The sequence below is a fragment of the Mya arenaria genome, chromosome 2, assembly GCF_026914265.1.
Source record: "Mya arenaria isolate MELC-2E11 chromosome 2, ASM2691426v1".
Taxonomy (NCBI): domain Eukaryota; kingdom Metazoa; phylum Mollusca; class Bivalvia; order Myida; family Myidae; genus Mya; species Mya arenaria.
The window spans coordinates 8,065,412-8,091,777 of record NC_069123.1 but is presented as its reverse complement, the minus strand read 5'-3'; the positions used below and the strand labels follow the sequence as shown (position 1 = coordinate 8,091,777).

At 33.7% G+C, this 26,366-nt stretch overlaps 1 protein-coding gene across 1 annotated transcript; it reads left to right on the top strand.

The window, feature by feature from the left end:
• The first annotated feature begins 43 nt into the window (after nucleotides 1-43).
• Nucleotides 44-24,711, top strand: LOC128244262 (protein FAM227A-like). The gene is made up of 16 exons (XM_052962283.1): nucleotides 44-169; nucleotides 6,350-6,526; nucleotides 7,249-7,302; nucleotides 8,364-8,434; nucleotides 9,096-9,131; nucleotides 9,593-9,706; nucleotides 10,307-10,369; nucleotides 10,807-10,947; nucleotides 11,565-11,691; nucleotides 13,139-13,243; nucleotides 13,924-14,157; nucleotides 14,661-14,860; nucleotides 15,350-15,507; nucleotides 17,223-17,300; nucleotides 18,694-18,841; nucleotides 21,950-24,711. The coding sequence occupies exons 1-16, from the start codon at nucleotides 49-51 to the stop codon at nucleotides 22,016-22,018; spliced, it is 1,896 nt and encodes a 631-aa protein (XP_052818243.1). The 5' UTR covers nucleotides 44-48; the 3' UTR covers nucleotides 22,019-24,711.
• Nucleotides 24,712-26,366: the final 1,655 nt, after the last annotated feature.

Sequence of the window (26,366 nt, the reverse complement as noted above, 5' to 3'; positions counted from 1 at the left end):
ATATTTTATTAAAGCGCCTGAAGCACATAGAAATTGAGTAGCGTCAAGATGGCGGGCATCAATCGAGTTGGATCCCCTATGGATCTGATCGATGACAGTAATGTTTTGTCTTGGGAAAAACTCGAGCAAAAGAAACGATCACTTGAAATACAACAAAGAGCAAAATCACGTATCCTTATGTAGACATCCGTATTTATTATTTTCCAAAATCAATGGTTGCCATGGACAAAATAAAATTTGGAAAGAAATTATACTCTACTCTGTACTGTAGCTACAATAATAAATGATCAGGGATACTTTTTTTTATTATTTTGACATTTCTTATGTTTCCCCGTAACGCTACAACTCTCTCCCTTAAAGCATTGGGCGAAAGAATGCATACTTTATTAAGTAATATTGTGCATCGATGTTGAATAATAATGATAAAATTGTTACAAATTACACCTGACAGTGATCTAATCTGGATTGAATTTGGCGTTAGAGTTGTTATTTTCACATAAAGTGTTTTATGATAACTGAACATGTTTTTTTTGCATAATGACATTAATAAATATGTGTTTAATAGTAGGCAATAATATTTTCATAGAAAGTTGAATTTATAACATAAATAATTTCAAAAATTGTGGCTGGGAGGATTACATCTCTGCGCAGTGATCTTCTGCTACTTTTTGCTGGGATGGTGAACATCTTGAATCTGCCATAGTAAAAAAAACTTGTCAAAAGACTCGTTGACAGCCATTTTGAGGTGGACTATTCTATAGTGTAGACCTTAACCTAAGTAAATAATATTAATTCCTATTTATGCCATGCAAAGGAATTCACACAGTAATCACGCTGACTGATTGTCAATTAGCCTTTTCCAAATAATTGTATGTGGACTTTGTTGTTTTTTATGATTTTCGATATGGCAAATCCTTTCTTTCAAAAGAAGAATTCTGTATTAAACGTCTATTATTTTTGACTATCAAATAGCCGATCTGTCTGTTACAACCTTGTGTGGGCTATATTATTATTGACCGGATGACGTCATGCCTGTGTACCGTATTTTTCCCGACTATAAGGCGTTCCGCTTATAAGACGACCCCCCTACTTTGCCCATGAAATCTGGTGTTTTTGCCTTGACTCGTTTATAAGACGGGGTAGATTTTTAAAGCAAATCCAGCACTTGAAATTCTCCAAGTCTGTGATAATGTTCAAGCTTAACAGTTAAATATCAACTAAAATTGTTCATTTGCTTGGGATTATTGATTTTTATTTTCCGATGGTATGGTATGTTTGAACCAGCCTAGATTTGGGATTTAAGTGGGTTCATACAGTTTGATTGACCTATTTAAACACAAACCATTGCAGTGCATCTTTGATCTTTACACAGCTCGTGCTCGTGCTGTGACGTCGCAAATTGTACTGTTTGATCTGCAGCCGACAAACAAAACAAATTCCATTACATGTGTTAATGAGTTATATTTTCGCAAGTGTTTGTTTGGATTGCAGTTGATGGGACTTAAATTTTGAGTAATAAATAACCATTGATGTTTGCGGATAAATTAATGTGACGATTAATGAAACATGTATAGAAATCTGCTAGTTACATGCATGTGCATGATATATGCAAGGCCTTATAGTAAGGAAAAAGTAAGTTTTATTAAGGACATAGAAAAAATAACAATGCATTTTAAAAAAAAAATAATTGTCAAAATATTTTTATTTTAAAGGTAACAAAATATGTCTCCTGTGAAAAACAACGACCGATAACATGTGTTATATTGAGTGTTCATCGTAGCGAAACAAAGCAGATATGTGGTCGTCTTAATCCGATAGGTGTGATCGTGTCACTTTTATTGGGGTGTGACATCCACAGACAATAAATCAGTCAGTTGAATACCTTATGTTGAATATTCCTGATTATGACTCTATTCTTTATGAAATTCTTATAGACTCGCCTATAAGACGGGCCCCCTACTTTAAGGTTCAAAATTAGGACCAAATTTCTCCGTGTTGATAGTGGAGAAAATACGGTATTTGTATTAATGGTAGAATCAGCATATCACAAAGACTTAAAGAGCATTTCTGTTCATGGGAATTCAAAATTCACAGATGCATAGAGTACCATTTTAAAGTGTTTGTTTATATAAATAGGATTGTAGACATGACTAAGGGTCCAGATTGTCAGATTGAAATACCATATGGCTCAATTTGGCAGACCTGGTGGGCGGTCCTACTAACTGCAAAGCCTAGCAAAGTCAAGCAAAGCCTAGCAAAGCCAAGCAAAGTCATGTTGTTGTTTTTAACAAAGTAAGTTTAGAAGGACTTATAATCGTTATTTAATCCCGAAAAGATGACTGTCGTATTAATGACTTATTGTGAACGAGAATAAGGCATATTTGCATGATATCTGCATGATACAATATCTGAGTCAAGCAAAGTCGAGTAAATTGAAGCAAAGTCAGTTTTATTTTGTACGAAGTCAATGACTTAACACGCATAAGTAATATTAAAATACAAAAAGATGTCTTTGTTGACTTGATGAGAAATAAAATACCGTATACTTTCACGATACAATTTCTAATCAAAGATACATCTAGCAAAGTCAAGCAAAGCCTAGCAAAGTCAGAGATATTTTGAACCTAGTCAATGAATTAACACTCATAAGTAAGATTTAAATGTTAAAAAAGATGTCTTTGTTGGATAATTGTTCTTATAGGAACAAAAAAATATGCATACATGCATGCTACAATATCTAACTCAAGCTACGTCGAGCACGGTCGAGCCGAAGCAAAGTCTAGCAAAGCCTAGCAAAGTCAGATATATTCTGAACAAAGTCCTATTTAATTTGAACAAAGTCAATATATTAACACTCAGAAGTAATATTCTAATACAAAATACAGAAGGATGTCTTTGTTGAATAATTGACCTTATTGGAACAAAAAATGTGCATACTTGCATGCTACAATGTCAAATTCAAGTTACGTCGAGCAAGGTCTAGCAAAGCCTAGCAAAGTCAGGGATATTTTGAACAAAGTCAATGAATTAACACTCATAAGTAAGATTTAAATCTAAAAAAAGTTGTCTTTATTGAGTAATTGTTATGGGAACGAACATTAGGCATACTTGCATGCTACAATATCAAATTCAATCTACGTTGAGCAAGGTCGAGCCGAAGCATAGTCTAGCAAAGCCAAGCAAAGTCAGATATATTCCTAACAAAGTCAATATATTAACATTTTTAAGTAATATTTTAATACAAAAGGATATCTTTGTTGAATAAAAGACTTTATGAGAACGAAAATAAATGCATGATACAATATCTAATTCAGGCAAGGTCAGGCAAATTATAGCAAAGTCAAGCAAAGTCAATCAGTCAGTTTTATTTTGAACAAAGTCAATGAATTAACACGCATAAGTAATATTAAAATACAAAAAGATGTCTTTGTACATTAAATGATTTTATGATAAAGAGAATAAGGCATATGTGCATGATATTCTACCCGAGTCTAGCAAAGTCAAAGAAATTAGAGCTAAGTCAGTTACATGTTGAATAATGTCAATGAATTATTTTGATTGGCTTAACCTAATAGGAGGCGGAGTGAGCGGGACGGGACGGAATATTTTCATTGGCCAAGGAATACAGGGCACATTATGTAAGAGGTGTGAATATTCTCATTGGCTGTGGACGGGTTGGCGGAGGTGTGAATGTATTCAGTGGACAGCGGCCGGATGCGATGTTATAAAAATTAATAAAATTAATCCTAGTGACAACCTCTTTCAAGTGATGTGTCTATGGCGCTGCGCACCCCAGTTAAGTGGTGCAGCGTCGGGAACAGGCCAGTATATACATTCCGGTATAGTAGGGGTGGTTACCGAGCCCGAGCCACACTGTCTAAGGGGCACGTGCAGTTGTCCATTAATTTGGGGAATTAGCTGGCACAACTGCGAGTTACCGTTTAAATTCCGATCACGTTTAATGGTTTACTTTGATTAACCACTCAAGTCCAATTAAGATGTTTAAAAGTTGGTTCTTTATTAATTCCATATTTAAGTTGAATAGTTAACAAAGATAAATCCAAAGACTTATTTAACAAGAAACATTCAATAGTCCATGTGATATATTAAGTTTTGAAAGTAAGTGAATTAATTATATAGTCACAAAAAAAAGTAGTTCAAAGATATTTCCTTAGTAAAAGAAGAAGTACAAAGTTCCTAGTCTATATGTATCTCTAATGTATATATTTTCTCTTCCCTAAATGAAAAATGTACATACTTATATACTAACGTAAAGAGTAGAAGTTACCAATCAGAATGAAGTGATAAAAATATAATGATCGAAGATTTTAGAAAGTGTCACTCAAAAATAATTATTGTCAAAAATAAAATTTACAATTAGATTAAATCTGAGATAATTGAGAAGTGTCAAAGTCTCAAAGAGTAAGGTTTATGATTATGATCTGAGATAATTAACTGATAATAATTAAGAAGAGGAAGCAGTAAAAGCTTATCAGAAATGTCAAAACACTCAATTGCAATTTAGAATGACTGACAAAAGTCTCCTTTAGGAAATTATGAAAGTAAATATCATAGAAAAATAAGATGTAACCAAAAAAAAGAACAATAAATTTTCTAACAGAATTTGAAAGAGAAAGTCACACGGTGACAAAATGTATGATTAATGATAAATGCCAGGTGTTTTAATCTCCAACCGCTGATAGTAAACAACTTCTGTGTATTCAGATATTTTCATTTATGACAGTGCAATAAAATTTCGATGCAGACCAGCAAACCGATACTTGGTAGTAATGAGAAAGCCAAAAATGATACATAAAATTTATTTAGTTATTTTGCATACGTGTGCATTTACAAAAAACAACAACAATTAGGTAATACTTATAGTAGATAAATGTGCATTGTTATAATAAAAAAATCTTATTCGTTATTATAAACAGATACTCGATAGCAATATAAGAATGAGAAAAATAATACACATACATGTAGTAAATATCGGGATGTGTGTGAGATGATACAAATGGATACTTATAGTAAGAAATGTTCAATGTTAGAATTAAAAGCAAGAATATTAGTCGTTATTGTAAACAGATACTCGATAATACTGAAAGAATGAGAAAAATAATACAACACATCATTTCTTGATCCATACGCTTGCTAATGGGTACATTAATACGCAAAAGGATTCAATTTAACATAACTATTACAAAATCGGGATGTATGTGAGATGATACAAATGAAGAATATTAGTCGTTATTATAAACGGATACTAGATAGTAAGAAATGTTCACTGTTATAAAAAAATATGACAAAATCAGGATGTATGTGAGATAAGAATATTTTACTTCCTGTGACATTTCTGTGTTTTAATGCACAAGTCATTAAATTAATACATATAAATTATACATTTTTCCATAGGTTTTGCTAGGCTTTGCTAGGTTTTCCGGGTTTTTCAATCTTGAAGTAATGTAATTTTACAAATTTAACACAATATTTGCAATAAATTATACATTTTTCCAACAAAATATATAAAACGCATAAAAATAAATACAACTAAATAACAATAAAACAGACTTTGCTGGGTTTTCATAGGCTTTGCTAGGCTTTGCTAGGTTTCGCTGGATTTTTCAATCTTGAAGTAATGTAATTTTACAAATTTAACACAATATTTGCAATAAATTATACATTTTTCCAACTAAGTATATAAAACTCATCAAAATAAATAAAAATAAATAACAATAAAACAGACTTTGCTTGACTTTGCTAGGTTTTCATAGGCTTTGCTAGGTTTTGCTGGACTTTACAATCTTGAAGTAATGTAATTTTACAAATTTAACACAAAATTTGCAATAAATTATACATTTTTCCAACTAAATATATAAAACTAAATAAAAATAAATAAAAATACAACTGACTTTGCTTGGCTTTGCTAGGCTTTGCTTGACTTTGCTAGGCTTTGCTAGGCTTTGCAGTGTTTAGTAGGACCCGGTGGTAGTACAGGGCAGATTGGCAGATCAGCCAAAATTAGATCTGAGCAACTTTATAATAAATGACCCAGATTTATTTAACAAACAACTATGATATTCATTTATAATAATTGCGACATTATGGTCAGTCAAAGTGGGTTTGATAGTCTTCCAAGCTTAGGCCAATATCTGTCTGACAAATATGGTTGGTCATCTGCTATTCTGGTCATCCATTCATTTAAAACCTTGGACGTTTCTGTTTGTAATCCATTCTGTCAGTTACTGTTTTTTCAATTTGGGCTGTACTGCTTGGACCATATCATGGAAGGTCTATATCACCAGGTTTAAAAGAAATATTTTAGTTTTCTTTCCTTATCTTTTGTAAGCATTTCTGATTGGATCGATTGAAGAAGTGAACAAAAAAATCGGGAAATTGGACCGGAAACTACAAAGGTACACCCAGCTGGTTGTAGAGAGCCGAGCATCAGACTATGCTGAAGAGCAGCTTGTGCGAGGAGAAAGGCCGAAAAGTACTGTGGGGAGGCAAATTATCGAACGAAAAGGTACTGGTAACTGTGTCATACATGTCATATCCCCGCGTGGGGGGAAAAATCCCCCGGAATTTCGACCCATCCCCTGGTCCCCCGCCGGGGGATCCATATCCCCTGGAATTAAAAACAAAACAAAAACAAAACTTTTTTTTTTTCAAAACTTGCTTAAGGTTGACAATGAAAAGCTTCAATAATATTATACGGTTGAAATTCCATGAAGGACCAAAAATCATTGGAATTTGAGTGTATTTCTGTATTTATTCTTATATTTATTCTCCTGCGCAAATTTTCGTCGCATAAAAATCCCCTGGTGTAAAATCAAAATCCCCTGGAACTCCCCTGGGAAGCCTCTCAGAAATATGGCATGTATGCTGTGTTGATTGTTCTGCTTCATCTGGACTCGATCGTATTCACTTTAGTCCTGAGTCTGAGTTTGAAACTCATAAAAGCAAATTATTAATTGTGTTGTAAAAATGCTATTATAGGAGCAAACCTGGTAAAAAATGATAAATGTTTTGTTTAAACATTAAATATTTTACAACTATTGTGAAGAAGTACTTTTGGTCATGCTGGAAATTTTAACTTGCCCATTGCCAATTATTTTTGCCCAGAGCTTCGGATGAATGGGTTTAAGTATTAATTATCTTACAATTATTTTTTTTTGTACATGTGTTTTGGGTATGTTGATAACACATTTTTTTTGTATCTTAAATTCTCTTGCCCTCTTGTTTCAGAACGAGAACAGAAGGAGATGAACAGATTTGCAGGCTATTACACTTTAAAACAAAGTAGGTCCAAACACATTGGCTTAAGACCTCCATGCCAATGCTTGGAATTCTAAGCTGTCAGGGTTTTTTTTTACACAATTTTAGGGAAGTGGCAGGGGTCTTTTTGATAGTTGTCTTTCTAAGACGGCGTAAGAAATAACACCTCATGTCAGGTTTGATCCTTTTACTCAACTAAATACACATACTGTCATGAATTTTATTTGACGTGTGCCGTGACAAAGCCAACGTTCAACTAACAAAATGTCTTTGTAAGACAGAGTAAGAAATAACATGTCGTGTCAGGTTCGATCCTTCTACCCAACTATGATATATATACAATACAACTGAAGTGACGTCGACATTCAATCCTAGTGCCCCGACGTCGCGCTATATAAGTTCGCGCATAATACAATACAAATACAATTCATGACAATAGTGAAGGCTTCATTGTTACTTTTTTAGGGAATTTCAATTTTCCCCTACCAATGGACAAAAATGCTGTTAAAATAGATAGAAATGATATAGATTGTGAACAAGTTCGTTTCTTTTAGAGCACACCAATTGTTCCATACAAAAAATATACATATTCAAAACAGAAATAAGGAATTTTATTTCACTTTTGGGAAAAAGTATAATTTTTTTGCATTGGGAATAGGGCCCAAAATTGATCGGCAGGAAATAAATTGACCGTGAATTAAATATGTAACATCAATTTCTGTAGATTTTGGTTCAAGTTGAATCAAACTTTTTCCTGGTCATTTTGTAAACATTAGAGTACTACTTTTGGACCATTAATTTTGAAAACTTATTGCTAAAATCCAAGGCAAGTATGTACAAATTTGGAATTGTTCATGATTATAAAGAATTAAGGGGCCCTTGGGATGCCTAGAAAAAGGCCTGGGAATATATGAAATATATTTGCAGAATGATCATTATTAAGTACATTAAGAGTTTGACAAAAGATGCAGTCTATAACTTCTGTTTGTAAGCTCTATGCATTTTGTCTTTGTAATACCGGGGTATTTGCAAATAAAAGTTTTTTCTAAGAGAGTAATTTTCATTAACATTTTTTTGATATTCAGCTTTCTTACCTGGCCGAAGTGAGCGAGTAAGGAACATATCAAAAATAAGTCTGTCACCGAGCAAAAATCAGGTAAGTGTCCAACATCCATGTGACGATTTATTTCTAATGTGGTGTAAAATGTTGCAAACTTGCTTTATACTGGTACATACATGTACATATATATATATATATATATATATATAAATATATATATATATATATATATATATATATATATATATATCTCATCATTTTGTAAGGATATTCGAATAATTCAGTGAAATGTGTATGAAAATGTATTTGCTGATTTTTTTTTCCATTTTTCATAAAAATAATTTAAAAAAATAAATTATCTGCACAGTCATGATCTAGCTTTAATTTTTATGTCATCTACTGATGTATGCTCCATATTCACCAAGTAACAGACTGAATAAATTGCTGTGTGCATCTGGTGAGGATCAAACCCACGACCTCGCGCTCTGTAGATGCACACTCGACCATGTTCCTATAAATGCTAGCTTTATAGCAAGACAGCGTAAGTGGCACTAAAAATATGGATCCTGTGATAACTCAAGAAGTATGCAACCTAGTTATAGGAAACTTTGTGTATTATTGTTACTATGGCAACAAAACAGGTAGGGGACAATTGTACTGCTAACAATACTCGTTAACTTGACTGAACTAAGACCACAACAGTAATGTTTCTTTGGTACAAAGTCATATTACATTTTAATATGCATTTTACTTTTAGGTGAAAAAAGACTCAGGCAAGCCCAAATTTGTGGAGGTAAGTATTTCTTATTATGGTTATCGTTATCAACCAATAATTTACTGTTAATAATTGTGTTAATTATAATATCTTATTATAACTCTTATCTATCTTAGAAGCATATACATTATATGTATGGAATTGGTTAGAGAAAGTTTCTTATTAAACCTCAACCAAGATTATGATTATGAAAACAGTAATTGTAAACGTTGATAGGTCTTACTAGTGAAATATTCAAATATGTATGCATACCTCATTTATATGATTCCCGGCATGGGCGCATGTAAGAATGGCTGGTGTCCACCTAGCTGGACATGTGGGTTTAATTGGTTTCTCAGTTTTCCCCCCACTATACAAGGACAAATTAATGCCAATGAGAGTGCCTTTAATAGCATTTATAAGTTAGTTTATCTTTTTTCACGATCATTGAAAAATAAAGAATGTTTAAACTTAAAGATACCCAACCTTTCAATATACAGCTGCACCAATACCCAGGGTACGACCCCACAGAGCTTACAGAACTCCCAGAGGATGTTCCTGCGCAAGATATGATGAGGAAGGCCACCGATGCTATGATGGACCTGGGCAGGAAGGTACAATAATATATTTCAATAATGCCTAAAAATAAAATTAGTTTGGATTACCCAGCCCTTCCTACGAAAAAGCTGCCACTCCCCAATGATGACACAATGTTCTTACATAAAGCCTAGGACATATGGTTTATATGTCCATCGTCAACCCTTATAACAAGCAAAAATTAAAAACGCTACCTACCCTATTGTTTTTGGACAAGATGTAACCCTAATCACACTTTGTTTCCTTTATTTGCCTAACTAGAAATTCAAATATTGTTCAAGAGATATTTGAGTACACTTTAAGTACCTAGTAACTTCAAAATGTATGTACTAGTTGAATTTACATATATACTTATATAGATATTGGTCTAAATATATTATTCAAACATTTTTTTATACTTTAAACTTTGGCCATAAACTCAAAATCTGTTTAAGATATTCAAATGAAACTTGGTACACATGTTGCAGTAAATATTACCATAAGTACAATAAGTCTTACTTTAAGTGTTATTTAGTTATACCACCTTTTTGACTGAAAACCATCAGACAAGCTTTGAAGATCGCTCTGGGACTCTCATTTTTTATCCTTGAGTCCTATAAACTCTACTTTGTTTTCAGCCACAATACCGACCAGACTTTGAACGCTGGTTCTACTCCCCCATGTCGCAAGCTGTTTTCCAGGTAACTGTGAACAACTCAGTTAAAATTTAAAGAGACTTTTCAGTGGCAGATCCAGGAATTCACAGGCCCTTTGCCTATATCTGCTTAGTTAACCTACTATTTAGCATTTGGACCTGAATTAATATGACTCTAAATCAAATGAAGTCCACCCTCGATAATCATCTTCTTTTTTAAATAAAATATATTTGATGCAAGCCCATGGGCATTTGTGTTTTTTTTTGTGTCTAGCAGATATCTCCATTGGTTTAATAGTTGCTTTACACAAATTTATTCTTGCTGGTTTGTAAGAAAAGCTCAAAGCTTATATGAATCACTCTCCAGTCTGTTTCCTGGGCTATTTATTTTCGAGCTCCCAGGAATGCATAGTCAGTTGAAAATGCGGTTAGCCAGGAAATCGTGTCAGGGAAATCCCAGAAATGATAACTTTTCTCCCACAGGACATGTTCTGGTACCTGTTCCTCGACAAGTTCCAGTCAAGCCAGAATGCCCAGATCAAACTCTTCAACAGGGCGGCATTCAACTATGTGAAACTCATGCTCTTTGTGAAAAATCCGGCATACAGGGACGTCTTCTTCAATGTGAGGATTTACAATCTTTGAAGAAAATAAATGTATCTTTTATATCACTGAATACAATGTATTTCCTTCCTTTTAATTAGGATTTAATAGTTTGCAGGAAGTAACTATCAAACTTAAAAGAATACTTTTATTTGACTACAATTTTTTTTGATCAAATTATAATACAGTCATTTTATATTTTCTGTTACTATAATTCGGACGAATGCGACAATGAAAACTTTTTCAATACAGTAAAACAGCATTTTCAGTAAAACATTTCAGTAATTTTTCTTCCTACAAAATATGGTCACAGCAGAAATTTGCCAAACAACCAATTTGGTAACGAAATTTCTGTTGAAAGAATAATTAATGTGTTTCACACTTACTTTCATTTTGTTATCAAAAAAAAAGAACCTGATTGAAAAAGAAGTACACAAATATACCAAAAGCTTAAGCATTATACTGAAGCTTAAACTTTATTGTATCTTCATTCCAGGATTACCCTAGCCTGATGTCCCAATCCCTGTACACGGCCTTCTGCTACTGTTTATTGTATCTTCATTCCAGGATTACCCTAGCCTGATGTCCTAATCCCTGTACACGGCCTTCTGCTACTGTTTATTGTATCTTCATTCCAGGATTACCCTAGCCTGATGTCCCAATCCCTGTACACGGCCTTCTGCTACTGTTTCCCTGACTCATATAGACAGTTTGGGGAAGAATTCAAGGAAGATCTGGTCGCCCTTGTGTATGGTTGGATTGCAGGTACAGAGAAGGCCTCTCGAGGGCTCAATGCTAGATAGACTTTTGGCCTCTTGAGAGCTCAATGCTAGATAGACTTTTGGCCTCTTGAGAGCTCAATGCTAGATAGACTTTTGGCCTCTCGAGGGCTCAATGCTAGATAGACTTTTGGCCTCTTGAGGGCTCAATGCTAGATAGACTTTTGGCCTCTTGAGGGCTCAATGCTAGATAGACTTTTGGCCTCTTGAGGGCTCAATGCTAGATAGACTTTTGGCCTCTCGAGGGCTCAATGCTAGATAGACTTTTGGCCTCTCGAGGGCTCAATGCTAGATAGACTTTTGGCCTCTCGAGGGCTCAATGCTAGATAGACTTTTGGCCTCTCGAGGGCTCAATGCTAGAAAGACTTTTGGCCTCTCGAGGGCTCAATGCTAGATAGACTTTTGGCCTCTTGAGGGCTCAATGCTAGATAGACTGTAACATTGGTAAAAAAAAAAAATCATAGATATTCAAATGAAGATTGGTACACATGTTGCCAGACATGCTTGTTCAGCAAGGGCCATAACTCTGACTTTAATAATTGATGAGTTATTGCCCTTGTTGGACTAAGAGACAAAACAGTCAAGCGTTGGTGTTTGCTTCACAATGCTCAAGTTAAATAGAGATACATCCATCTCTCAATTTACTAGTAGTTTAAAATATCCATCATTTAAGAGGCTTGACATCCTGGGATACAAATGCCAGAAAGAAATAAAATTATCAAAAACTTACATAAAATTAATGTCGCTGTTTACAATACATTGAACCTTTTTACTCATGTATCACATTGCTAACTCTACTTGATCTATCACAGTTTTTGCGCATTTTTCCAATTGAAAATTTACTAGGGTAGTCTACCACTTAAATCCCAGTAGCGTCGGTATATTTTTTGTACTCATCATAAAACAGATATGATTTAAACTGGGAAACCATTATGAGCTATTTCAAAAGGGGAAAAGCAGATGAGAGAGCGACATGATTGTTGCGTTTATTATTTTAACCATGTAAAGTAATGTATTATCGGCCTCATGCTAGCTCGCATTGACAATTCTAGGCTAGTTTTGAGGAAATACTGTGTTTGCCGATTTTTGGACCATCTGGTGTCCAGGCCCTTAAAGATGCAAAGATGTGCTTTATTTGTATTGAGTAACAATTATCTTATTTGGCAATGAATGCATATTCACGCTAAACCATAATAACGCTTTATTATATTAAAGGAGGGTAATGAAAACAAAATTGACCATGATTATGAAGCAATTTTTGTTAAAATGATTTTTAAATAACATAATACCTATATTTTAAAGCTCTCGGTGGAATTCTTTAAAAGAAATTATACATTCTTGGGTAAAGAAGTGCGTCCTATACACAGTATAATATGGTCACATTTTGTAACTTTGAAATGACAATTTTGAAAATTGAAACTTTTTGTGTGCAGGGATCAAGCCCGCCCCTCGGATCTGGCTGAGGTGGAACATGGAGAAACTGGAGCCGCCGAATATCAAGATGAGGGAAGAGATACTCAACGCCAAGAAGAAAAAATGTAAGCCCACTACTGGTGTCTCTCTTTGTAAAAGATCTAAATACTGTTAAAACCCATTGGCTAGAGCTCCCAGGGACCGGCAAAAATACCTTGAGCCTCAGGAAATTAGAGCCAAATGGAAATACTTACATTCAGTAGAAAAAAATTGGTCCTTTACATCCAGTTCGAGCTAATGAGGAAATTAAGCCAAGCGAGTTCCAGCCAACGAGGTTCATCTGTAAATGCTTAAAAAATATTTCATCATTGATAATTTAAAAAAAATTCAAAAAAACTAATGAAAAGGGGGAAAATAAAATAAACTGCACCAAACTTAAAAAAACACATTCTTTGATGTATAAAGCTAAAATGGATTTCAATATACATGTATATAAATAAGTATACAGGGCTTCTAAAACCAACAATTTGCTGGTCTGGACCACGCCGGACCGATTTCTGTCACAGAAAATGGTTAAAAAATTGGTCCGAAATATATTAATTTTTATTATAATTTTGGTCCGGAACGGCAAAGTCAGTAAAATATGTAAAAATTGCAAAACATAAACTTACTTGTCATTCACATATCCTCAAATGGCCAAATGAAACCATCAGACTGGCTGCTTTGTTTCGCTACGATGAACACTCAATATCTTCTTATTGGCAGACAGTGTAATCAGATATGTATATTTCTATTACATTTCCAGCTAACACATCCATTAACTTTGACTTTCTGGACTCCCTAATCTCCACCAACATCAGCCGCTATGCTAGCTCGGCGTCTGTGTCTCAGTCTGCGTCCAATATGTCAACCCACTCACGACGGGGCAAGGGCCGCAACAGGAAGTTGTCTCAGAGTGACAGGTCGGGGAAAGGGAGTGGATCCAGCAAGGTGCCTTCATCATCGGCATCATCGTCGTCACAGGAGGGCAAGATACCTGGTAAAGATGAACTTTGTGACCTAGTCATTGGTCAATTGAAAAATGAAATGCGTTTTTTTTGTGCAGAAACTGTAAGATTCTGTAAATAGATGACCCCCGAGATTAAACAATGAAACATAATTGATAAATTTGTATGTTATGCACAAAAATACAGTTTTATACTGTGTATGGAACGCAATCATAGATAAAAAGCAGACTCAAATATTTGGTGAAAAAGTGGGTAAAAATCCTAAATATTTTTGATAGGACGCAGTGGGAAAATGTCAAAATGATACATACCCCAATCATCACTTGTCAGAATTTTCGGTTTAGATAGGAATCAGGCAATTTAATATGAATGTGTTCTATACACAAGAAAAGAAAAAGGAGTTTCTAGATTTAATGTTTGTTGTTAAATTTCTGTGGTTCATCATTATCTTTTTTCCAAATTTTTGCCTGGCAAGTCTTAATTTTGATGAGGTTAAGTATTCCTTTATCAAAAATTTATTTTTTACAAATTTCAGTTGAGCAGACCGAGTCCACTAAGAAGTCTAGCAAGGAGAAGAAGTCAGTGGACCCTCGTAAACTGGTGGAGGCATTGACCCCTATACGAGAGACAACGTTTGAGGATTACGAGTCACAGGCGGATCAAGGAGAAACCCAGTCGGAGCATGTCATCAAGGCCATGGCCGCAGCGCATAAGGAGGAAAAACCTAAAGAAGAGGTTCACATGTTTCTGTCGTACACATAAAAATAATGTTTAGTTAATACCAATTTCTTTAAGCTAAATTGTGATGAAAGCTGGTAGCTTATAGAATCAAGCTCTTGTCAGTTTCCTGGGTATAAAACAGTACAGGTGTCCATTTTGAGAGGCCGTGAGAAAGTACACCTGTTGGGGATCGAACCCACAACCTCTTGGGTGAGAGGTGGACATCTATACCACTAGACCACTCTCACCCTAAAAATAATGTGTTTATACTATTGATGAGTTTTATTGCAGTTAACTGATGTTACTTTAAAAATAATTAGACTTGTTTTTGTTTGCACTAACTTGTGATTAGTAAGATTATATTTTTCTTGAATATTAAAAAGAAAACATCTGTTACCCTGTTCTGGTATTTATATACCTTTTCATAAAAATAGCCAAATCTTTTGATCAATCAGTGCTATTTTTATTTTATTGATGCTTCATAAAATTATTCATATTTTCCAGTCCCACCCAGCATGTAAAGGAGCGGACACCGTAAAGTCTGTTTACAATCTTTACGGCCAAAGCCCATTGGTTGCACACTTCCTGCGTGTGAAGAATCTTACTCGAGAGTCGGGCCAGACATTCCACGTCCAGCGTACAGAGCAGGAGAACCTCCCTCCATATCCTTTTTGAATTGATGAATTCTGATTGGTGGTGTAAAAAATTATTAATCTTTGTCAGAAGGCACATGTACTTCCCCTTTTGTTTTGTGGTTTGTTTTATACTGCCTGTAATAGGGTTTGCACAGACATGAAAAGTATTTGAATTTTAGGCTACTGCATATAATAACTTCTTAAACTTTTGAAAGCTTGAAAAGTGCTTGTATTTTCGGAAAGAGTCCTTAAATTTTCTTTTTCTGCTCCAAATAGAATATCTTTAATAAAAAAGTTCATCTTTACAAAAAAGAGTCTGGTCTAAGGCGACGCTTTGCTAGTAGCCCTTTGCGATTCAAATCTTTTGGCATGCATGTAAAGGTACGGGTTTGGTACAGGTTCAAAACACCAGTGGTACAGTTAATGTGAGCACAGGTTTCCATTTGCAGATTCATAATGCTGTGAATATCTTGCGTTTTCAAAAAACTTTGTTTGTTTGCTTATCCTTGGCTGGTTGAGCACAAAAATAAACACAAAGCAACGTGTAAACATTCCATAAAGGTTATTGACATCAGTTAAATGGGCGAGTCTTCCCTGAAATCCCATGTAAAGAATGAAAAAAATTAAAGGACAACTACAGGTTACTATGTCACAAATATGTAATATATTTTATAGCTTGCTAGTCTTTGAAAATATGTGTTAATTTTTTTTATCTTAAATAATATTGAAAATTGAATAAGAGTTCTCAAACTCTCCTTAAAATCCTTGTTGTTTTGCCAGTCTGGCTGTATGAAGCCTGCTGTAATAGGGATAACTTTGTGTGGCAATGTCGTTGTCATAGGCGTCACACTGTTCTTTCCATTTGATAACTTTTGAATGACTGATTTAAACTTGGTATGTACATTGGTCATGGTCAGTAGATGACCCCTATTGATTTATGGGCCGGTAGGTCAAAGGTCATGGTGACTTTTAAAAGAAAAGCAGGCTCCTGACAGGTGATACATACAGAATTCTAAGTTATAAATTGGCATGATTTAATGATGATCACTGTGCCTATAACCATGGGTAATCGCATTGCAGACATTCACATCAAACTTAATACACTATACACTTGTTTACACATTTTCAATTTTTTTTTGACACTTTGATATCAGAAAATGCATGAGATTCCCATTTACAAAAGAAACTTGGATTGATGGTATATATATCTGCATTCCTGCTGAGGTGATCTGCTCAAAGACAAGATCAACTTAGGGCGGTATCTGCTTCTTACGATTGACCCCCTATTACTCAAAACTTCTTAAATCCCTTTTAACAGGATAAAGCTTAGCTCACTATTTTTGTTTTTCAATAATTTGTGTAATGTTTACTTTTTTTACAAGGTTTCATACTTAAGATAGAAATTATCTTTATTATAATCTCAATAAATCATTTTTTAATCAAAATTTAATTTAAGTATGTATTTCGGCTAATTGAAATAAGCTACGTAAGAGTGTTAAGGTAAAGAAGTTTTGAAAAATTGGGGCCAGTTGGCTATCAAACAATCACTTGACCAAAAACAGGCTTATATTTTATCAACAAATAAAAGCACATGGTTGTATGCCCAATTAATTAACTGGAAAACATCCCTAAATGTTCTTACAAGTTGCAGTAATTGCTTTGGTGACTGGTAAATTCTTCACCTATGAAGAAAGCTTTAACCAGACTACAGAACATGTATATTTTTCTTAACTGTTGCTCACACTTGACGCCCCAACATACAAGGAAATGGTACGAGAGAGCTTCAAGAAAGTCCGCGAAAAAGAAAAGGGCTACCAAGAGTAAGTTTTCTTAGTTTAAAATTGATTAATTAATGTACTTTTAAAGCTTCACAGATATACCATTTTTTACACCTTTTTCGTGTTTTGTCGTGGAAAGAGCTAATTTTTGTGTAAATATCTGCAAACCAATGATATATGATTGCTGACAAAAAATCAGATCGTAGATTTTCATATTTCCGTTTGAAAATTAATGTTTTATGGCCTAAACTAACGGTTTAAGAAAAATGCATATAAAACCAATTTTTGAACTTGAATATCAAAATGTGCGATCTATGTTTTAGTCAGCAGTTTAATTTAGCTGGTTTCCATGGATTCTGCAAAAATTGGCTCGTTACAAGACAAAAATAAAAAGAATTGTCAAAACTTTAAGCTGCACTTTCACAGATTGACAGTTTGGACATTTTTTTAAGTATTTGTCTCAGAATCAGCTGCTTTTGGTATCAATGCCTTCAATTCAGTCTTATAAGATAGCTTATTCTTCTTTTTCTTAAAGTGTTGGCAACTGTGACTTTGAGTCATAAAACATCTTATCTGATCTTTTGTCAGCAGCCTTATATCACAGGTTTTCAGACATTTACGCAAATGATGGTTCATTTTAAGACAAAAAATAAAAAAAAGTCAAAACAGTCAATATGTGAGAGTGCAGCTTTAATGTAAAAACATAAAAACAATTAAAAAAGTATTTCAGTTTATGAAATAATGTTATACAGTACATGTGATTATTTCTAGAATCATATTTAATTACTTGTCTACTAGAATCATATTTAATTACTAATTTAATTAGTGTGCAAAGTCTGACACAAAAAGAAGCTTCTAATAACAAAGAAAAGTTTTTTATTATATGCTTTCCAGTGGTTTGAAGAGATTTATTAGTGAAATAAAAATGACATTTCACTGTTTCAAACAGTATGATGTATGATAATTTTTACCAGCATGTATGAACATTTTTACTAGACTGTATGATAATTTTTACCAGCATTTTTACCAGAATGTTTGATCATTTCTATCAGCATGTATGATCATTTTTGCCAGCATGAATGATCATTTTTGCCAGAATGTATGATCATTTTTGCCAGAATGTATGATAATTTCTACCAGCATGTATGATCATTTTTACCAAAATGTATGATCATTTTTACCAGCATTATGATCATTTTTACCAGCATGTATGATCATTTTAACCAGAATGTATTATCATTTTTACCAGCATTATGATCATTTTTACCAGCATTTTGATCATTTTAACCAGCATGTAATAATCATGTTTACTGTGTGATCATTTATACCAGAATGTATTATCATTTTTACCAGCATTATGATCATTTTTACCAGCATTTTGATCATTTTAACCAGCATGTAATAATCATGTTTACTGTGTGATCATTTTCACCAGAATGTATGATCGAGCCCAGAAAGAAAGCACGGTGTTCGCTCGGCAACAGAGGGCAATGATGAAGGACCACATGAGACGAACGACAGCACTTCTCGCTCAGCCTAACGAGGTCAAACGCCTCAGCGATCTGCTCATGCTGGAGTTTAAGGTATTTATAGTCATTGTTATGAGGTTTGTTTTGACTAGATAAATATTTTTTACCAAAGTTCCATACAAATAACTTGAGAAATTAACAAAATATATTAGTTGGTATTAAATTGCTAACCAGGATTTAACTGTTTTCTGAATTAACAATTTTCAACAAAATTGCTCATGTTCATATTTGAAAAAATATATATTTTGTTGACAATATGATTAAATGAAAATACCACTGTATATATTTGTCAAAAGGGTGTGATTTAATCAAATTTCCTCAACAAGTAGATTAACTTCCCATCCATATGGTGACAGATTAAAACGATGTTTTGCATTTCGTGTTTAAAGCTGCACTCTCACAGGTTGACAATCTAGAGATTATAACAGTCGAGCCCGGTTGTTCCAGCTTGCATGGCTTGATTTCCTCGGTGGCTTGAACTGAATATAAAGGATCCATTTTTTTTATACTGAATGTAAGCATTCTTGTTTGGCTCAAATTTTCCGAGGCTCAAGGTTTTTGCCGGTCCCTGGGAGTTCGAGCCATCGGTGTTCAGCTGTATTATTAAAATTTTGTCTCAAAATAAGCTGATTTTGACTTCAGTGCCTTAAATTCAGGCATTTAAAAAAACTCAAGAAAGAACATATCCCAATTGTTCGGAAAACTGCCTAAACAATCTTTTCTCTTTAAGCGTTAGTGACACTTTTAGGCATAAATCAATTTTCGAAAGTAAATATCAAAAATTGAGATCTGATCCTTTGTCAGCAGTCTTAGATCACTTGCTTCCAGACATTGTCTTAACGGTCAGTCTGCGAGAGTGCAGCTTTAAAAGCAGAGCTGCTAGTTTTGGTGTGGTAGTGAAGTTATTGTTAAAGCTGTTTTAGTCAACTCATTAACTGCTGAATGTTTTGTACAAAGGGAACCCCCATTAGTGCCGGTAAGTGGAAGTGTGTCCCATAGAAATCCTGTAGATCTTTCCTACTATGTTCCATGCACAATTGCAGCTTCTTATGCATAAACATGTACATAGTTTTTGTTGACATAAAAAGACAGCTTTCAGAACCTTATTTTTCCATCATTGTTTTCATTGTCTGTATTCATCATTGTAGTTGTAGTCATCAATATTATCATCATCACTACTGGTACCATAGTTATTGTTGTCATCATCTGCCATTGTAATAATCTTTTTGGACAATCATCATAATTGTTATTGTCATTGTTATCATCATCGTCATCGTCATTGTCGTCTTATTGCCAAACCCACCACTGCCACAACCACCACCACCACCTCAACCACCACTGCCACCTCAACCAACAACGCCACCTCAACCACCATCACTACTATCATTACCATCATCATCAGCAACTTCATCATCATCACCATCATCATCATGTTCGGATCAAAAACTTTTGAATGACTTGTTATAGAGTCTTCTAACTTGTTACGCACACTGGTCATGGTCAGTCGATGACCTCTTTTTTTTTGGTCAATAGGTCATTGTCACTAAAAGAATTATGTGTGCTACATACTGGAGGCACATACAATTTTCAGAAGTTTAGTATATTTATAATAGGTGACAATGCATATGACTAGACTACCTTTAGAATGTTTTTTTTATATTTTTTTTTTAAAAGAATGGTATTACACGGTTGTATAAAGTATACATGCAGATGTACATTTGTATTTGATTTGAGATTTTGAAGGAAAAGATTAGAACCATTTTTATATATCATAATCACTTGCTCGCTTGATGTTTTCACATATTTTGAAGGCATGTGTACCCTGTTTCACCATTTCTGTTGTTCTGTATATGTCACATATTTGCATTCTTTATTAGTGTAAAATGTACACATGGTGTAAGACTTTAGTGTAGCTCACAGTCAGATTTATGAATATAGTGTGTACCATTTTGCAGAGCATTTTTTTATTTTTCACCTATGCATTAATTACCATATCAAACAATAACAACAAGGCGGAGATGGTGCAATAACTATCATTTGGTTAAATAAGAACAAATTGACTTATACAGTTGCTAGTTATTGAATGTTTCCCTTGCAAACATGGTATTAAACAGGTATTACACCAACAACCCTCGTGATTGAAATTTCAATAACTTGGTTGTTAGTGCTATAACTGTTGTGCGTCTAATTACTTAATCATCTTTGCTTTTTCAGAATTATTATATTTTTGTTGATAAGTTGTTTTTACAACAAAAATGATTATTTTTGCCAATGCATTGCACGTGTTATGTAGATAAACCAGTCTATAGATTTCGTAGCATTATGTACTACATATTGATGTGTAGAAAATTGTGGAGTATTCTAAAGTGAATATACAATTATTTAAGCTATTTAAATCTTTTAATTTCCTCAAAATCTGAATGATAAACTGGAAGAAATAAACCACCTGCTGGCAAAGCTTCATATAGGCACTATTGTCCGAAACCTTGATGCCATTTTTAAAAAAAAATACAATTTATGTATACATATTTATTGTATAATTTAACTGGATTTTATTATTCTTTTAATGCTGAAAAGGGTTCAAAAAAATTGGACAAAGAACAGGGTGGCAAGAAACTGGTTAATAAAATGATTGAACGAGTGAAACACCTTTAAGTAATGGATAATTTTGTGAGGTTGTGAGATTTGGGTTCATTAAACATTTCAAGTTCTGTTTAGTTTAAAAACTGTGCTAAAATGTGTTGATGTTGTTGTTGATGTCGTTGTTGTTTTGTTTCAATAAACCTCTGCAGTTAATTGTAAAAAACAGTTTATTCTTTGGTTTGGTTAAAGTTAGTCGAAATGTTATTTGATTGGTCAATATTTATCAAATAATGACTATTGACCAATTAAATTGCTTCCATAGATTTGGATTGCATGATACATCAGACCAATGCTCAAATACAACATTGTTCAGTTCTCAACATAAATAGTAATCAATGTCAAAAAAGAAAAAGAAAATGATTTAATAAATGTGTTTTTTCCTGACTGTCATAGAAGCTAACAAGATTCATGTGTGTTGATAAATAAATAGTCAGAAAATTGTCTAACATTTATTTCATTCTGAGAGTCATCGAGTAAAAAACCTGAATTTTAAAGTTATATGTACATGCTGTCTTTCAGAGGGACCCTGATTCACTGTCAGCTGGAGCGGACGTTGCAGTACAACAGGCTTTGTTGGCACAACAGTAAACCCTATCTGGCCTTGACCTTGGCGCCTGACAACTCACTGTGATATTCATACCCTGACTAATTCTACTCTACATTTGACCTAGTGTGTAATTACTTTAGAGTCTGACATGTCAGTGACCTTCAGCTTCAAGCTGCTACTCCTTTGAACTTGTGAATTAGAGCCTGACCTTGACCTAAGTGAACTTCAGATCATAGCTTCTTTACCTTTTACTTGAGGATTAGAGACTGACCTCGACCTAAGTGAACTTCAGATCCTAGCTACTTCACTTTTAACTTGGTGATAAGACCTTGACCTCAGTGAACTCCACCTTTAGCTTATGGATATGAGCATGACCTTGACATTAGAGGGAGTCAAATCAGTGACCATGACATCTTAGCTGCTTAACTTTGACCTTTGAACTTTCTGGCTTAATTGTGTGTATGTATTAGGTTTGTGTCCTTTGGTATTGTAAGTTACTGTTGTGTAAATCAACAATGTTATGATTATACCTCAGGAATATTAAGTTAGAAGAGTAAAAGTCACAAATGTGTGAAGACTCAATTATTATGCAGGGGTTATATATTTTCATATGGATGTTAGATCTCATTTTGACTTTATTTTAAATGACTTTTTGTTTGTGCCAAATAGGCCACCGCAGCTGTTTAAATGTGTTTGAACTTAAAGCTGCACTCTCACAGATTGAACGTTTGACTTTTTTATTTTTTGTCTTAGAACAAGCCAATTTTGGCGATTATCCATGGAAACCAGTTATATAAGACTGCTGACAAAAATTTAGATCGCAGATTTTTATATTTAAGCCCAAAAATTGATGTTTTATGCATTTTTCTTAAACCGTTAGTAACGGTTTAAGCCATAAAACATTAATTTTCGAACGGAAATATGAAAATCTACAATCTGCCTTTTTGTCAGCAATCTGATATCATTGGTTTGGATATATTTAAGCAAAAAATTGCTCTTTCCAAGACAAAAAATAAAAAAAAGTTGTAAAAATGGTAAATCTGTGATAGTGCAGCTTTAAAGGGACTCGCTCATGTTATGGATAATAAAGTTTTTCCCAAAATTCATCTGAAGGTTTTATTTTACTCTTTACTCTTTGATACCTAAATTGAGGAAAAAAATACAATTTAAGTATAAAAATATTCTGAGTTTAGTGTAGAGGGAACACACGCTAGTGTTATTGTTTTTTAGAAAAACGATAGCATAACCACTCGACCACAGGGACTCATACAAACTTTATTGGCTATTTTAACATCTATTAAATACCTTAAAAGCATCACATGATAATGTCAATCAACCAATCACACTACAACCCTTTGCTGAATTGCTATAGCAACGATTTTTCAAAGACAATAAATTAATATTTAAGCATATATCAACATTTGTTGAAGGGTTCAAGCTGTAACTTTCTTAGTTTTAATACTTCTGATGATTGGAAACTATTCATTTTACATTTTAAAAAGGTTTGTAAAAAGTGCCTTTTACAAACCTTGAGTGAGTCCCTTGAACTCTGGTAGAAGTTTGTTTTACATGAAGAGATCTGACATAATTATATCTCACTTGTTTCTCCCTTTGTGCCTAAATGTTTGTACATGTATGCCTTATAAATTTCTATGATACTTTACATTTATGGTATACTATATAATTGTGATATACTTTGACACTTATACAGAACTTGTGATTAAAAGGCCATTATGAATTGTAACCTAAATTTATTCTGACTGTGTTTTAAATTCACGTCATTCAAATGAGTTTTGAAAAGAGGTTTCTTGAATGCTTTAAAACTTTAATAAAGTGTTTTGAATAGTCTATTTTTTCCCCATATAAATCTGTTTCATGATTTTCAGTGATATTTATTTTGCAAATAATGGATAACAGCGATTTTTATCCAAGTATAATTTCCCTGTTTTCTGACAAATTCAGTTTCTTTCACTCTTAGAGACAAATGTGAATCTCACATACACAGTGGTGATTGGTAGAAATTTATGATTTCATTTCCTGCACAACGTCATATTGCTAAAATTGGGAGATTTTCCAATTAAATATTAAAGATGCACTCTTATTCCCAAATAAGATTACCTAAATTAATAAAGTTGTTTTAATTTATCAAAAAGGATGAATAAATACATGTCGAAAACAATGGTTTTTATGAAGGATACCGTGTTTAGTTTGAAAGATATAAGCATAAAGCATGGTATTTCTACCTTATGAGACTATAGTAGACTGTAGTAAATCTTTTAGCATTAACCAATCATTTAATATTTTTGCACTTTCTGCTATTAAATACACGGTTACAATATTGTTATCAGTAATGAATATTTTCCATAAATGCATCATTTAGTAAGTAGTTTAAGGTATATAAGTCAAAATTGATATTTGTTATACATGTGTATGCATTGGTTTTGAATAAGAGTGTCACTTTAATTACATATCAATTTTGATTAATTACAAACATTGTTCAGTGTAAGATTGGAATGCATTCACACTGATTTTTTTATTCCTTTATAAGCAGAAAATGATTCAAATATGATGCTTCAAATAGTCAGAATTATTATGAATAGCCAAGGCCTATTTAAACTGGTATATTATTTTGTTGTTAATTAATATAAATTTTATTATATAATTTTATGTATTTATGAGGGTATAAGTGTTTTTGTTATAGTATTTTACCACAGAAGTATTAATAAAATAAAAAAAATCAGAGTTTTTATTTTTTGCTCGACTATTCAAAGAAAAGGTTTTACTCACGGCGTCTGCGCCCGCGCCTGGTTCAAGTTTTTGGGCAGGTTGGCATTTTCACTTCAAACTCCAATACCCTTCATTCAATTCACTTGATTCTTCAAACTGTTTTTCAGGACTATCACACAATGAGGTAATATACATGTAACTTCATATTATCCTAAATACAAATTATGGCCCCTGTTTGACCTAGGTCCTTGGGTTAAAGTTTTAGGGCACATTGTGTCAATTAGGGAAAATCTTCAGTAATTGATGTTATTGGCCTTTGCACAATTAGGTTACATAACTCAATATTATACTAAATAAAGCCCTTGAAGGACTTAAAAAACTTGGTTGAAGATTTTTGGCAACTTTGGGTTTTAACTCAGATCTAAAGTACTGTTCATTCAATGGCCTTCACACTTGACACAGTAGCCACAACTCCATATTCACCCTAATAGTTTTGACAAGGTTTTCACAAAGTAACAAACTTACCTATGGTACTGAATTCCTTAGTAAGGTTTGACATAAAGTTACCAAACTTCGTATTAGGAAGAGTTTATGGTGACCTTTCATGGGATTACTTTCGGGACCCTAGGGTCATGGTAAAGCTCATTGTTACTAAAAATAGAACGTGTTGGTACTGATTAACAAAAAGTTAGGGTTGACATATTGCGATAAAACTTGGTTTATTGGAAGAGTTAATGGACCATTAATTAGATTGCGTTTGGGTTCCCTAAGGTTAAGGTCAAGGACACTTCACTAAACACAGATAACTGTTTGGTACGGAAAAAATTTAGTTATGGATTACATATTGTAACCAAACATGGCATGTAGGAAGAGTTTGTGGAGAACTTCCATGCGAGTGCATTTGGGGCACCTAGGGTCAAGATCGATGTCACTGTTACTAAAAATAGAAAAAATAACAGTTGAATCTGAATCTCACAACGAAGGCTCAAGTTCTTCAGTCAATCAGTGAACACATAGTTTTGTAACATCGCGGTGTTACATGTTACTCTTTTTGATTTGACTTTATATTGCTTTTGACAGGCACATATTACATAATTATTGTATTTATTTCTAAGACAAAGCGGCGTATAGTCGAGCGCGCGCTGTTCTACGACTCCTCCTGTTGTTGTTTTCATGGCAGTTGGACTTTTATCATGGAACCATGTTTGAATGTTAATGTTATAGATACAGTAAGAAGCCGTTTCGCTAGGATGAGAACCAATTTTGTCCGAGGCGAAGCCGAATGTAAAATTGGTGTTCGTCCTAGCAAAACGGTTTCTTATGTCTGTAAGAGGACATTTTTGAAGAAAAAAACGAGTGACTGTGTCTTGACTTATACGACGATAAGTGTATTGCATATATTAGTGATCAAATAAATAAATAAATATAAAAAGATAAATAAAAATATTTTTCCGACAGATAAACATCAGATTTTTATCATGGCCTTTCTAAATACAATGTATCGGCTAGAGGGATTACTCGAAATTCTCGTGCACGGTCCGCTTACTTGTAACCGTAAGAAGACACTCGACTGGGGGTATAATGGTATAAACTAAAGCCTTGGACGTTCTGTTTTATGAACTGTAGTGTCTTCGCATTTAACTCGTGAGTTACACTACAGTT

Excerpts from the sequence above, each read along its gene's own strand:
- LOC128244262 (XM_052962283.1), top strand. The coding sequence starts at position 49 with ATGGCGGGCATCAATCGAGTTGGATCCCCTATGGATCTGATCGATGAC. Across the intron at positions 14,158-14,660 it reads ACAGGAGGGCAAGATACCTG|TTGAGCAGACCGAGTCCACT; the intron begins GTAAAGATGAAC and ends TACAAATTTCAG. Across the intron at positions 14,861-15,349 it reads AGGAAAAACCTAAAGAAGAG|TCCCACCCAGCATGTAAAGG; the intron begins GTTCACATGTTT and ends CATATTTTCCAG.